We start from the raw sequence: 12,925 nt of genomic DNA on the forward strand, positions 1-12,925 counted from the left end.
TTTCAGCCAGCTAACACCTGGAACTGATGATACTGGGGTATTTAAGGGATGGCCAGACTTGCAGACTCTGCCTTGGTGTTGTGTTTGTCCTGGGCCCTGTATCTGTCCTGCATCCTGTTTCTGTTCCTTTGCTGACCCTGATCTGAACTGCTGCTGACTTCTCCTGCTCTGATCCTGGCTTGTGACCCTGACCACCCCTCTGTCTGACCCTCTGTACCTCGCTGCTTGCTACCTGCTGAACCTGGCCTGTGACCCCGACCATTCTCTGCTTGCTCCCCCCGTACCTACCTGCCCAATTGATATTGACCCGGCCTGCCTGACGACGCTTGCTTGTATGTACTGTTATCTGTGGGTGGTTGGTTTGGTTTGTTTGCACTGTATTATGTTTAGTATTGCCCTGCGTTTATGTTTGTATGGTTAGTGTTAATAAATTATATTGTTTATCACATTTCTGAAGTCTGCGTTTCCCTGCATCAGTCACACATCTCTGGTCATACCTGGGAGCCCTGACAGGTATTTTTTGTAAAAGTTGTTTCTCAACATTTGGGATGTTAATATTTAAAATCTCACATTTTGAAGGGTTAATATTCAGGTTTGATAACTCTCTGTAGTCTTAGTATTCTCATTAAATACGGTAATGTTAATCTAGGGTTTGTAATATAAAACAGCATATCATCTGCATATGCTGCCACTTTATGCTTGACATCCCCTATTCACATTTGTTAAATGTCTACACTATTTCTTACGGATGCTAATAGTGGTTCCAAGGAAATCACAAACAACAACAAAGAGAGTGGGCATCCCTGTCTTGTTCCATTCATCCTAAAAAAAACTTTGATAATGATCCATTGACCTTCACTGTGGCTGATGGGCCCCTATATAACTATTATCCACCGCAACATTCTGGGTCCAATTCCTGTCTTCAGCGTGTTTACCATGAATTCCCAATCTACTCTGTCAAAGGCCTTTTCAGCATCGATCGGTAAGATGACCCCGATACCTCTCCTCTTCCACTCTTTTGCAGGATAAGCAATGATCTTAGTCCGTTGTCCCTTCCTTCTCTACCCGGAATAAATCCCACTTGGTCTAGGTGTATCCAGTCGGGCATCAACTCTTTCATCCTTGTTGCTAATACCTTCGCGTATAGTTTTGTATCGATGTAAAAATATAGGTCTCTAACTGGTACACGGAGACCAAGCAGAGACTAGATTCACCACCCTGTCTCCCCTCCCTCTCAAAACAGTCTACCCCATCTGTATCTTTTTAGAAACTCGTTTCCTTTTCTCCTCTAACCTTATATTCCCTTTACCCCCTTCAGACCACCCTATAATGTCCAGAGTCTAATTTTTCACAATAGTCTCTTAAGTCTTCTGGGAATCTCAGTTTCACCGATTTCCCATCCTTCCACCCAATCAAGCATGCAGGGAATCCCCAATTATAATGGACATTTTTAGTCCCTCATCTGATCTAACAATGGTTTCAAAGATCTACTAGCAAGTGTCTCCTGTGCAATGTCTGCAAAAAATATGCAACTTTGTTTCTCCATATTTTAAATATGGTATCCCACGCAGCTCCTTCTATATCATTTCTTTATCTTCATAACAACAAAAACATACTAATCACGTCTCTTTGGGTATCTGATGTAACTCTTTGGGATCTCCTTATCCTGTGCACTATTTTCAGTTGTTCCATCTCTCCTCTCACTATTATTGGATTAAAACAACCTTCTCATAGTGTCCAGTAGATCTTCTCCGAGACACATCTGGTAAGCCTCTGATGCTTAGATTGTTCCTTCTATCTCGATTTTCCTGATCTTCCAACTTATATGAGAACAGTCTCTGTTCTCATTTCCTCCACTTGCGCTTCTAGTTTGTTAATTACTTGGGCTTGTTTCTCCAATTTCCCTTACGTTTCTTCTACTCATGACAGGGCTTGTCCCATTTCGCAGCGTAAAACTGTCATTTCACTTTTTATGACGTTCTCTAATTTTGCAAACAATTCTACAATTTCCAATTTTGTAGCCTTACTTATTGCTTTTCCATATTCCTTTTTCCCCTTTTACTCTCCAACTTTGAAATTTATTTCAACTGATTCCTATCAGATACTTCAAAAGACAGACAGTCTTGTTTGATCTCCAGTGCCATTTGCTTCTCCGTGACTCTGGGATTTGTTCTTCTGGGCTTTTCTCATGCAAAAGGCATATACGTCTTTATTGTACTTGTATTTAAATTCGGTTGAGTTTTTGCTCCTCCTCCTTTGACAGATCTACTCTCCATAGTCTTTAAATTGTACAATTACTTAGAACTTCAGGTAGAAATTTATTTCCAGTTTTCCCAGGTCATTATCCATTATACTGATCCAGTTTAGAATCTTTCCCCTCCTGATCTTTATGAGAGTTACAGTTATATGGTGTTACCTTTTTTTTCTTCTATGCCTTACACTTCTTGGGTGCCCCCTCCTTTTTTCTTTTAAACTTACTTTAATATTGTTCCATTTACACTGTCCCATCAACCTCTGAGACCCCTAGAGAATTTCTGTTGTATCCACATTTCTCCCAGCAACAACAATAACACACACAACCTCAGAATTGGGGATTTACTGCCTCCCATGGCAACTCACCCACTCCTATGTCCTGTATCCACCGGCTGGGTGTCAGCTGCTGGTTCTTTGTCTTTAGGGGGTCTCAGGGGATCTCTCTCCTTTGAGGATAGGGGTTCCCTGGCTTGATGACCTCCACCTTGGGTCTCTTTCTCCCGCCGAGTCTGGAGATGGCTCTATGCAGCTCCATCCTCCAGTCTCCGGCGCCAGTCTCCTAGGGTCCCAGGTTTCCTTGCCACGGTCACCAGATCGATCACATGGGTCAGGCCGGAGCTATCCCTTATCTGGGAGTTCTATTGCTGAATGACCTGTACGACTTATTTCCATAATTATATAGCACTACTTAGAACCCTTCAGTTCCTTTATCTGGAGATCAAAGACCCCAAGAATAAGCCTTGCAAACTTGTTGCGCCCCCCCTAAACACAGCGGAGGCCCCTAAAACACAGCGGAGGTATTGGGCTACCAGATATGAAGTGCTGCTACAGAGCCTGCCAGGTGCAGAGGACAGTGGATTGGCATGTACACAAATCTAAAAAAGACTCATCTTAGAAAAATCTTTTGCCCACAATTCTCTAGAATTTAGATCATACGCCAGACAGGGACCCACACAAGCAGCAGTTCAAATTCATCTTTTAATTGGGGCCACTTTACAATGCTTCCATGGGCTTGGTAAATTAAACTGATACTAAAGGCTTAATTATTTTTTTCTAAAAATAGCAAACATGTTATACTTACATGTTGTGTGTAGTGGTTTTGCACAGAGCAGCCTGGATCCTCCTCTTCTCAGGTCCCTCGCAGGCTCTCCTGGCCCCTCCCTCCTGTAGAGTGCCCTCACAGCAAGCAGCATGCTATGGGGGCAACCACTGCTCCGTGTGTCCATTCACACACAGAGCCACAACTCGGCACTACCCCCTCTCTCTCTTCAGTGGCTCACTGGCTGCTCTTTCAGCCAATGAGAAGAGTCTCGGGATAGCCCAGACTCCAGTGCACACAGCTGGATTGAGAGGGGGCTTAGATGAGTATTGGGGGGGCCTGATGCACAATAGTGGTTTATCGCCATGCATAGAATGCATGAAGGTAAAAAAAACTTGAGCCCTTACAAACACTTCAATCATTGACGCTTTCATCCACTTCGGAACCCATGACGTGCTGCTTTTCAACCTGGACTTCCCACCAGGATCGCATCCCAAATTCATTAAACATTGCAAATGTATAACTCCCCCGCGACATGGAGTATTCTTACAGAAGCACAATCTCTCTACCATGTCCTTCAAGTTACACTTTCCTCTCTGGCCATATCTCCAAATCGGGCACTTCCTGAATCATTAAAAATAAATAATAGGGCAGCATATTGTAGACCTTTTTACACATTTCAAAAAGTTATGTTTAAACACAAACGCCTTAACACCACCTCATCTCAAAACATACACATTATGAGAGTTTCACAATAAAACTACAGTGATCATTAAGGACTGGGAGACAGAAGTGGGAGAAATCTTTACTGAGCAGGTATGGAAACAGATCTTAATTCATAAGGCTTGCTCAATGTGACAAGACAGAAACAGAATAATAAAGTGTTCACTAGAGACTAAAAAGCGTCTGTATTGCTTCACAGGATTTACCTACAAATGTCAGATTACTGACAGAGATGAGGTACAGAGGATGACACATTGCTACACATTTGGTGGCGCTGTCCTGACACTCGTTCGTATTGAGCTAATCTTCACAACATTTTTTCTAGAGTTAAGTCATTCACCCTTGATTGCTCTCTGGGCCAATACCTGTTCAAGCATCCGACATAGATGGGCCACTAATTTCATAAATCTCTTGCAAAGCACATAGTCAATGCGGCATGCATGTGTATACTGATTTTTTGGAGGCAAAAAAAAAATAAAAAATTAGTTGTCTCTGACACTTGAAGATTGGTAAGCCTGAAGAGAGTGAATTTACATTTCCCAAGATAGGATTACCGGCTTATCAAAACACATGGCTTTGTTGGGTCAACTTTCAAACCACTTCTGACTATTCAGATGAGGTCTACTGACCATACTCAGAGCTTACTGACCCTTATGAATGACCACCTCTGACAGTAGTAGATTGAACTTTAACCGCTAGGACCTCTATAGCTCTTTGTGCGCCACAATCTCCACATTGTAACCCTTAAATGTACTCTGCTTGAGTTTTTTTTTCTCTTTTGCTGTTGGCAATACCTATGCACCGTCGGTACCTATCCTTAACCTGCCACAGACACCACCCATGGTTCCTTCCAACTCTCTTTCTCAAAAAAAAAAAAAAAAAACAACAAACACCACACCTTTTTTCCCCCCTATCCCTCTGCTATTTTCCTTTTTGCCTTCTTTTCTGCTTTCCAGGCTGCTTCTTAGTTTGTCCAATGACTTTCCTACTCTATCTTTAAAGGTCTTCGGAGATGCACACTTTTGCACCCCCAAACTGGTCTTTGAAACCAACAAGCGACTACATCCCCGACTCACAGGTGATACACTACCTCCTCCTACAAAGTTGATTCAAACTCTGCTATCTCCAAAACTCTTTTCTTGGTAATTTGATTAATTTATGTTTTTCCATTTCATTCATTTCATCCAGTTCAATTCTAGATCCACAACTATGGAGCCAATAATTCGAGGCAGTATAATGTTCTGCGTGCAGTTTGTTTGGTTTTTTTACAGTATAATATGCCCTGCTTGAATAGCTTTGTCTTTTCTTCTTTTTCTGAACAGTGGGGAAAAGAATTCTGATCCCCTGCAGATTTTATAAGTTTTCCCACTTACAAAGAAATTGTCTATAATTTTATCATAGGTGTGTTTTAAATAGAGACAGAATAGCAACCAAACATCCAGAAAAAACACAATACAAATATTATAAATTGATTTGCAGTTCAGTGAGTAAAATAAGTATTTGATCCCCAAGCTAAACATGACTTTGTACTGGGTGGAGAAACCCTTGTTAGCAAGCACAGAGGTAAGACATTTCTTGTAGTTGGTTACCAGGTTTGCACATATCTCAGGAGGGATTTTGGTCCACACTTCTTTACAGATCTTCACTAAATCCTTAAGGTTTCTTGGCTATTGCTTGGCAACTCGAAGTTTCAGCTCCCTCCAGAATTTTTCTATAGTATTAAGGTCTGGAGACTGGCTAGGCCATGCCATGACCTTAATGTGCTTCTTCTTGAGCAACTCCTTTGTTGCCATGGCAGTATGTTTTGGGTCATTGTCATGCTGGAAGACCCATCTTCAGTGTTCTGGCTGAGGAAAGAAGGTTCTCATCCAAGATTTTAGACACATGGCCCTGTCCATTGGCCCCTTAAAGCGTCAAAGTCAGCCAGTACCCTTTAGCAGAGAAACAGTCCCAAAGCATAATGTTTCCACCTTCATGCTTGCCTGTAAGGATGGTGTTTTTGGGGGCATAGTCAGCATTCTTCTTCCTCCAAACACGGCAAGTCAAGTTAAATGCCGAAGAGCTCAATTTTTGACTTATCTGACCACAGCACTTTCTCCCAATCCTACTCCGAATCATTTAGATGTTCATTGGCAAACTTCAGACAGGACTACACACGTGCCTTCTTGAGGAGAGGGACATTGCGGGCAACTGCAGGATTTCAACCAATGGCGGCATATTATGTTACCAATGGTTTGTTTGGTGACTGTGGTCCCAACTGCCTTGAGATCATTCACAAGTTCCTCTCATGTAGTTTGGTGCTGAACCCTCACTTTTCTCATGATCATCCTCACCCCATGAGGCGAAATCTTGCATGGAACTCCAGACTGAGGGTGATTGTTTTTTTTTTTTTTTTTTGTATTTCTTCCATTTCAAATAATTGCTCCAAAAGTTGTCTCCTTCTCACCAAGCTTCTGGCTGATGGTCTGGTAGCCCATTCCAGCCTTGTGTAGGTCTACAATCTTGTCCCTGAATCCTTTGACAGCTCTGTTAACAGGTGTCTTTTATACACATAATGAGAACCTTCTTAAATGGACAGGACTTGTGTACAACGTGAGCACAAAGCCAGTCTGTGGGAGCCAGAATTACTGCTGGTTGGTAGAGAATCAAATATTTATTTTACTCACTAAACTGCAACTCAATGTATCGTGTTTTTTTTTGTTGCCATTCTGTCTCTATCATTTAAAATACACCCATGATGAAAATTATAGAACTTTCATTTCTTTGCAAGTCAGCAAACTTACAAAACCTGCAGGGGATCAAATAATTATTTTCCCCACTGTACATACAATGTATTTTATTTAAAATGTTTAATAAAACCTTTATGAACTTAAAAGAACAATGGACTCAACAAAATCACAGAAGCCTATATCCAGCTTTTACTGTAGAAACTAGGCTGAAAGAGGACGAACAAACATTGATCCAAAACATACCTCAACATTAACCAAGATAAACATCAACAAATTATTAATGGTTTTCAAGTCCCAGACTTGAACAAAAAAAAAAAAAAGGGGGAAATATCAAGCACAACATACATGCAATAAAATAACATTTCTGAGCAAGAAACAAGTGTCAAGAAAAAAAAAGTAAGGAAAATCCTAAAGCAAGAAGAAAACAGTTATTAGGCTAAATAAGTTTGGAGGTACTGATTTTATATCTGTCTGCAATGTTTAAAGGAGAAGTTCACCTTTCTGCTGGGAGGGGAAAAAAAAAAAAAAAGTTACACTTACGGTAACGCCTTTTCCAGGAGTGTTTCAGGACAGCACCTTATTATTATACAGGATTTATATAGCGCCAACAGTTTGATCAGCGCTTTACAATATAAGCGGAGACAATACAGCAACAATATAGTTCAATACAAGAGTGATAGGAGGGCCCTGCTCCTTGGAGCTTACAATCTAGGAGACTTGAGAGACCTCGGCTCCCCTCCACCAGAGAAAACACCTCCACCCCACATAAAAGTGCAGCCTCCCCACACCGACCTCAGTTCTTGACTTAGCACCTCCGGTCACTTGGTGAGACTACACCGCATAACCAAAATGCTAAAGAGTGGGTAACTGGCGCTGTCCTGAAAGACTCCTGGAAAAGGCGTTACCTTAAGTGCAACTTTGCTTTTTCCCCTTACCGTCTTTCAGGACAGCACCTTCAGAGGATACGCGAGCACTGACCCCTAGGGTGGGACCACTCCCTCTGCCACTCCCTCTTTATGGTTTCTACTAGCATTTCGTGGAGAGAGAAGATTCTATGTCTGTTCCTCCATACCCCAATACATCCCAAGGTAGCATAAATGACTCCCAGTAAGTCTTCAACCTCCTACAGGGACAACTTGTATCTAAAGGCGCCTCTGGACTTGCTCGAGGGACCCTCCCCTTCAGAGTCTGCCTGGGGGAATCCGAGTCCGGAGATGGTTCCTCCTCCAACTCGGCTCTCGGACCCTTCGCCTCCCTAAGCCTCGGGAAGCCTCGAGCTGTTGGGAAGGGGGCGTACAGAGACCTAAAGAAATCAAGGTAGCCATCAGTTCTCTAACCGACTTAACCAGGTCCCCCTGGGAAGGAACTCCCTGATCTGGCCCTCAATACAAGACTCACACAGCAACTTCGTCTGGGGAAGTCTGAGAGTCACCCTGCATGAGGGGCACTTCTTTTTAGCCCCCTGGTGCAACTTGGGCTTCTCCCTGGCTTTCACCTGCAAACAGACAAACAGAACACACAGAAATGAGGCTCCCATTAACCAAAGACAGGGACAGGCCCCCCCACACCCTACTGGCAGGGCGTGAGAATCTTCTGAGACCCCCTCCCACCCCCTGCTTTACTCTCTCCGACCACCAGGAGGGCTAAAGACACCCCCTAAAGCTAGGGGGCAATCAGATATGGGGAAAAAAGGCTCCTTTGAGCCACCTACCTGATGCTGGCTGGTGCCGTCGTCACCTGGTCCCGACACCTCTGCTGTAGACATAGTTCAAGGTGGTGGTCCAACTTGAGGTCCTGCATTGCCCACCTCTGCAGAATGCAGCCCTCAGCACCGGCCGCATTCTAGTCCACATATCAAGGGACGTAGCCGGAAGCCTCGTCCCGGGAGGAAGTCCCACCCCTCAACCAGAAGCGATGTCCTCCGTCATCCAGCCCAGCCAGGGATGCATTTACCACCACCACAGGTGCAATGCAGGACGACTGCCAGTATCTCTCTGCAGAATGAATGACGTGGCCATGTGGAAGGAGCCCTGCATGGCTGCATTCTTTTCAAAGTGTGACGTCGGGTGCAGGGAGAAGATCCCCAGGCCACTGTCACAATTAGCAAGAGTATCAGGGGAAGCTACAGGAGCATGTTACATGTTCCACCCTAAAAACAGGTGGAAAATGTAACATGTTCCCAAAGGCGAACTTATCCTTTAAAATGTATTTATAAGCAATGCAGTGAACATTTAAAATCAACTAAAAATGTAATAAAAAAAAAGTAAATAACTATTTGCATATTATAAAATACCTACCAATTAAAGCTTGAAAGAGGTTACTCTGAAAGATGCCAATGACCCGTTCAATAGATTTCCTGAGTTGTTTGTCCTCTGTTTGATTAAGTTTGGTGCGATATTCTTCCAGGAGGTCCAAAGCACGTTGCGTATCTATGGCAAAGAATGGCAAAGCTTATATTATACATGCCATCAGTTGCCTAAAGGTTAGTTTATCCAATTTTTACAGTGCTTGGTATTCAAAATCAAAAAAAGTATGCTTTAATATGGTTCGCCAAGTAAAACCATCCAATTAAATACATGTGGACTATTTTACCTACCCATGGATTTATATACGTACAGTCATGAGATTAGCAGTTAGGCTACACTGCAAAGCCAGAAAGAAAACTAGCCTTTTTCAGCTGCTTGCTCGACTAACCAAATAAAAGCATCCTCATGCTGCTGATTGTATCACCTGTGAGAAAGCATGCAAGAATCTGTAGAACTGAATCTAAGGCTAGCCATACATTATACAATTTTCTTGAGATTTTTGGTTTAGATTTACCAAAAACCATATAATATGAGGTCAAAACTAACAACACTTTCAGTTGTATCCAATTAGGCAGGCCCTTGCACTACATAGTTGAAGGTAAATCTAAAGGAAATTGGACAGAAATTGGACAGAAAATTGTATAGTGTATGGCCAGCCTAAGAAATGGCAGCGGCAAACTTTTTACTTTTGCAGAGCAGCAGAGGATTGTTAACCACAAGCCTGATTTATAATCCCTTTGCAAATAAAAATGATTTACCAACACAACCATTATTATAAACCTGCTCAAGGTCCCTTTAAACAGTTAATCTAATAATGCAAAAAAAAAAAAAAAACTGAACACTTCTCTGTACAAATAAAAAAGGTCTTCTTAGCAGATCAACATGTTACAAAATAATAAGCAATATTCAGTTACATAGTTAAAAAATTAGCCACACACATTCTACCAACATAGAAAAAGAAAAACCCTTTATTATTTAATAGAACAGTTATTACTACGTGGCTCAAAACGGACTCTTTTCAAAGAGTCCTCATCACCAAAAAACTGATTGGCATAAATTGCATTACCAAAAGTACGTCAGAAGCTGAGAGACACTTTTCTGGATATCTACAGTGGATAATGTTTGTAAAGGATCTATTAACCCATGAACTCAACTTCTGGTTCCATGAGATGCAGTAGCCCTGGACTTCTGATGGCTTGCATACCTACTTTCTCAGCAAATTACAAACACCTGCCAGATATATCTGGGAACCCTGGATGACTGCCAATACCTTCAGTACAATTTGCAGCTTGGAATACAAATATAACTGTGCCAATACTCTTGGGAGCATATTAGATGGCAAAAGGGTGCTATGACTTAAGGACTTTGAAAAAGTGCATTTATACGCAAATTTGTTTTCAGTTTTGGACATGAGGGAAACATTCCAGCCGTCAAGTTTTTATTGCGGTCTGTGTACCCGCTAGCTAAATTCACCCTCTAATTGTCCTAGAGACCAAGGTCATCGAAACACAAAGCAATGGGAAATAAAGTTGTCATTAGAACAGGTAAGGGACCTATTCACATCATAATGCTGTGCATTAACCACTTGCCCTCAACAGGATTTACCCCACTTCCTGACAGGCCATTTTTTGCAATACGGCGCTGCATTAATTTAACTGACAATTGCGTGGTCATGCAATGCTGCACCCAAATGAAATTTATGTCTGATTTTTCCCCCCACAAAAAGAGCTTTCTTTCAGTGGTATTTGATCACCTCTGTGTTATCTTTTGTGCTATTAAAAAAATTGTCATAAATTTAGGCCAAAATGTATTCTACTACATGTCTTTGCTAAAAAAAAAAAAAAATCCCAATACATGTAAATTAATTGGTTTACATGAAAGTTATAGTGTACTAATGGCAGTATATATATATATATATATATATATATATATATATATATATATATATATATATATATATATATAGGAATTTTACATTTTTTTTATTAATGGCGGCGATCAACTTCTAGCGGAACAGCAGCATGCATTCTGACACTGGGGGAAACTGACACCAATAGAGTGATCTGTGCTAATAAAAAGCACTGACACTGTACTAATGACACTGGGCAGGAAGGAGTTAACATCTGGGGTAAAGGGTTGTGTGCTGTTTTACTATGTGCTTTACACTGTAAGCACACTTCTTTGTATACAGTATTTCTGCTATAGGGCGGCGGGAAAGCAGTTCCAAATAAATCAGCTAAAATGCACAGCAAAAGTGAAAATAAGCCAAGCTGCATTTTATCACAGCACAATACACAAGTGTGCGTTGTGGCAAGCTGTGCTACAGCACACATGCGTTTTGGAGGTGTGTCAGGGTACTCTTCACAACGAATGGCATCAAAGTATAGTACGGAATGGCAGTAAGAGTATAAACAAGCGCACAGCAACCGTGAGCTTGTTATTTAAATTTTTTTGCCAGTGCTGCCCTTTTTAGAAGTAAGCTGGGTTGTCACTTTCTGAACATTTACATGATTAGCAGAATTGGGACATCTGACCTAAGCCCCCCCTATTCTTCGCTGCACAACATAAACCCTGAAGAACTCTGATCTGAGCACTTCTCAGTTTTTGAAGGATAAGTTCACCTTTCGTAACATGTTACACCCATACTCAGAGTAGAACGTTACGATCTGACCTGCCTGCCCCCCCTTGATCCCCGCTGTGAAAGCTAGCAGGGGATCTTTTTCTCCCCCGCTGTCACAATTTTAAAAGAAAATATGTGGTAGAGTGGGCTCCGCCCACCCAGCCACATCATTCATTCACAGCATTCTGTGAATGGGAAAACTACAAGTCCCAGCAGCCTTTGAGGTTAAAAAAAGTTCAGGATTGGTTAGCCAAGAGAGGAGCATTAACCATTTTGTCCTGTATAAGCATCTTATATTTTTTAGGTGGAGCAAAACAAACTCAATTATCAACTGCCTTCTAAAAAAAAAAAACACTAGTTGCCTGGCTGTCTGACTTTTAAACAATTACCAACCGGGAAAGCAATCAGACATCATCTATGGCAGCCCCAAAAGCTCTCTTCGTAAACCTCTGTTTACTGCAACAAGCTAAGTACCTAGATTACTTAAAGGAAAAGTTCTATTTTGCAGATAAAAAAAAAAAAGTGCATTTATTATTTTTTGTTTCAGGAGCCTCTAAAGGATTGCACTAGCAATCCGCAAATCGCTGATGCCATGAAGGTCTCCTCGAGACCTGTCAGTGTATCTGTGTGCCCTTAATTTGAGAACTACAAGCCGACAGCAGAAAAGGCTGTCTGAACTTGTAGGGTTATCATTTACAGCGGGAGGGGGGGTTGGGGGGAAACAGAGGAAACAGCTGGCAGTGAGCGCAGGTCAGAGGGGTATATAACTATAATACCTATACCATGAGAAAGTGGGTTGGCAAAACCATATTACAGTCACAGAACAACCAAGAAATATTATGAGCCTGTACAAAACTGAGAGGCATATACACAGATGCCAGAAGCCTAGCTAACAAAATAGAGGATGGGAGCTGCGAATACAAGAGGAGGATTTAAACTTTGTGGGAATATCAGAAACTTGGTTTGACAGCTTATATGACTTGCTGGCAACTATCCAGGGGTATCCTTTGTAACAGAGGGACAGGGAGGGTAGAAGAGGGGGAGGGGTGGGCCTTGTATATTTAGAACGATTTACAGGTTAACGAGGGACGACATTGCAAACAGGGCAAGGGGAAAGGCGGAGGCCCACTTCAAAAAGAAGTAACAGGAGGGAAAATAGTGGGGGTATGCTACAGGCCCCCTAACATGATGAAAAGGCGTTTGACCTCCTGTTCGACCACAGGTAGAAATGGTGACGAGGTAGGGCAACATCTAG

General features: G+C 42.0%; 1 protein-coding gene across 16 annotated transcripts in view; it reads right to left on the minus strand.

Moving 5' to 3' along the window:
• The window catches only part of DLG1 (discs large MAGUK scaffold protein 1), a 321,932-nt gene that overhangs the window by 296,706 nt on the left and 12,301 nt on the right, over positions 1-12,925 (minus strand). For all 16 annotated transcript variants that reach the window (XM_089675610.1, XM_089675624.1, XM_089675634.1 and 13 more), the window contains exon 2: positions 9,042-9,173. In XM_089675610.1, the coding sequence (XP_089531736.1) occupies positions 9,042-9,173 (132 nt within the window). The remainder of the gene's footprint in view (positions 1-9,041; positions 9,174-12,925) is intronic.

This window comes from Staurois parvus, unplaced genomic scaffold (genome assembly GCF_062004578.1).
Source record: "Staurois parvus isolate SC_StPar_1 unplaced genomic scaffold, SC_StPar_1.0 ptg000155l, whole genome shotgun sequence".
Lineage (NCBI taxonomy): Eukaryota > Metazoa > Chordata > Amphibia > Anura > Ranidae > Staurois > Staurois parvus.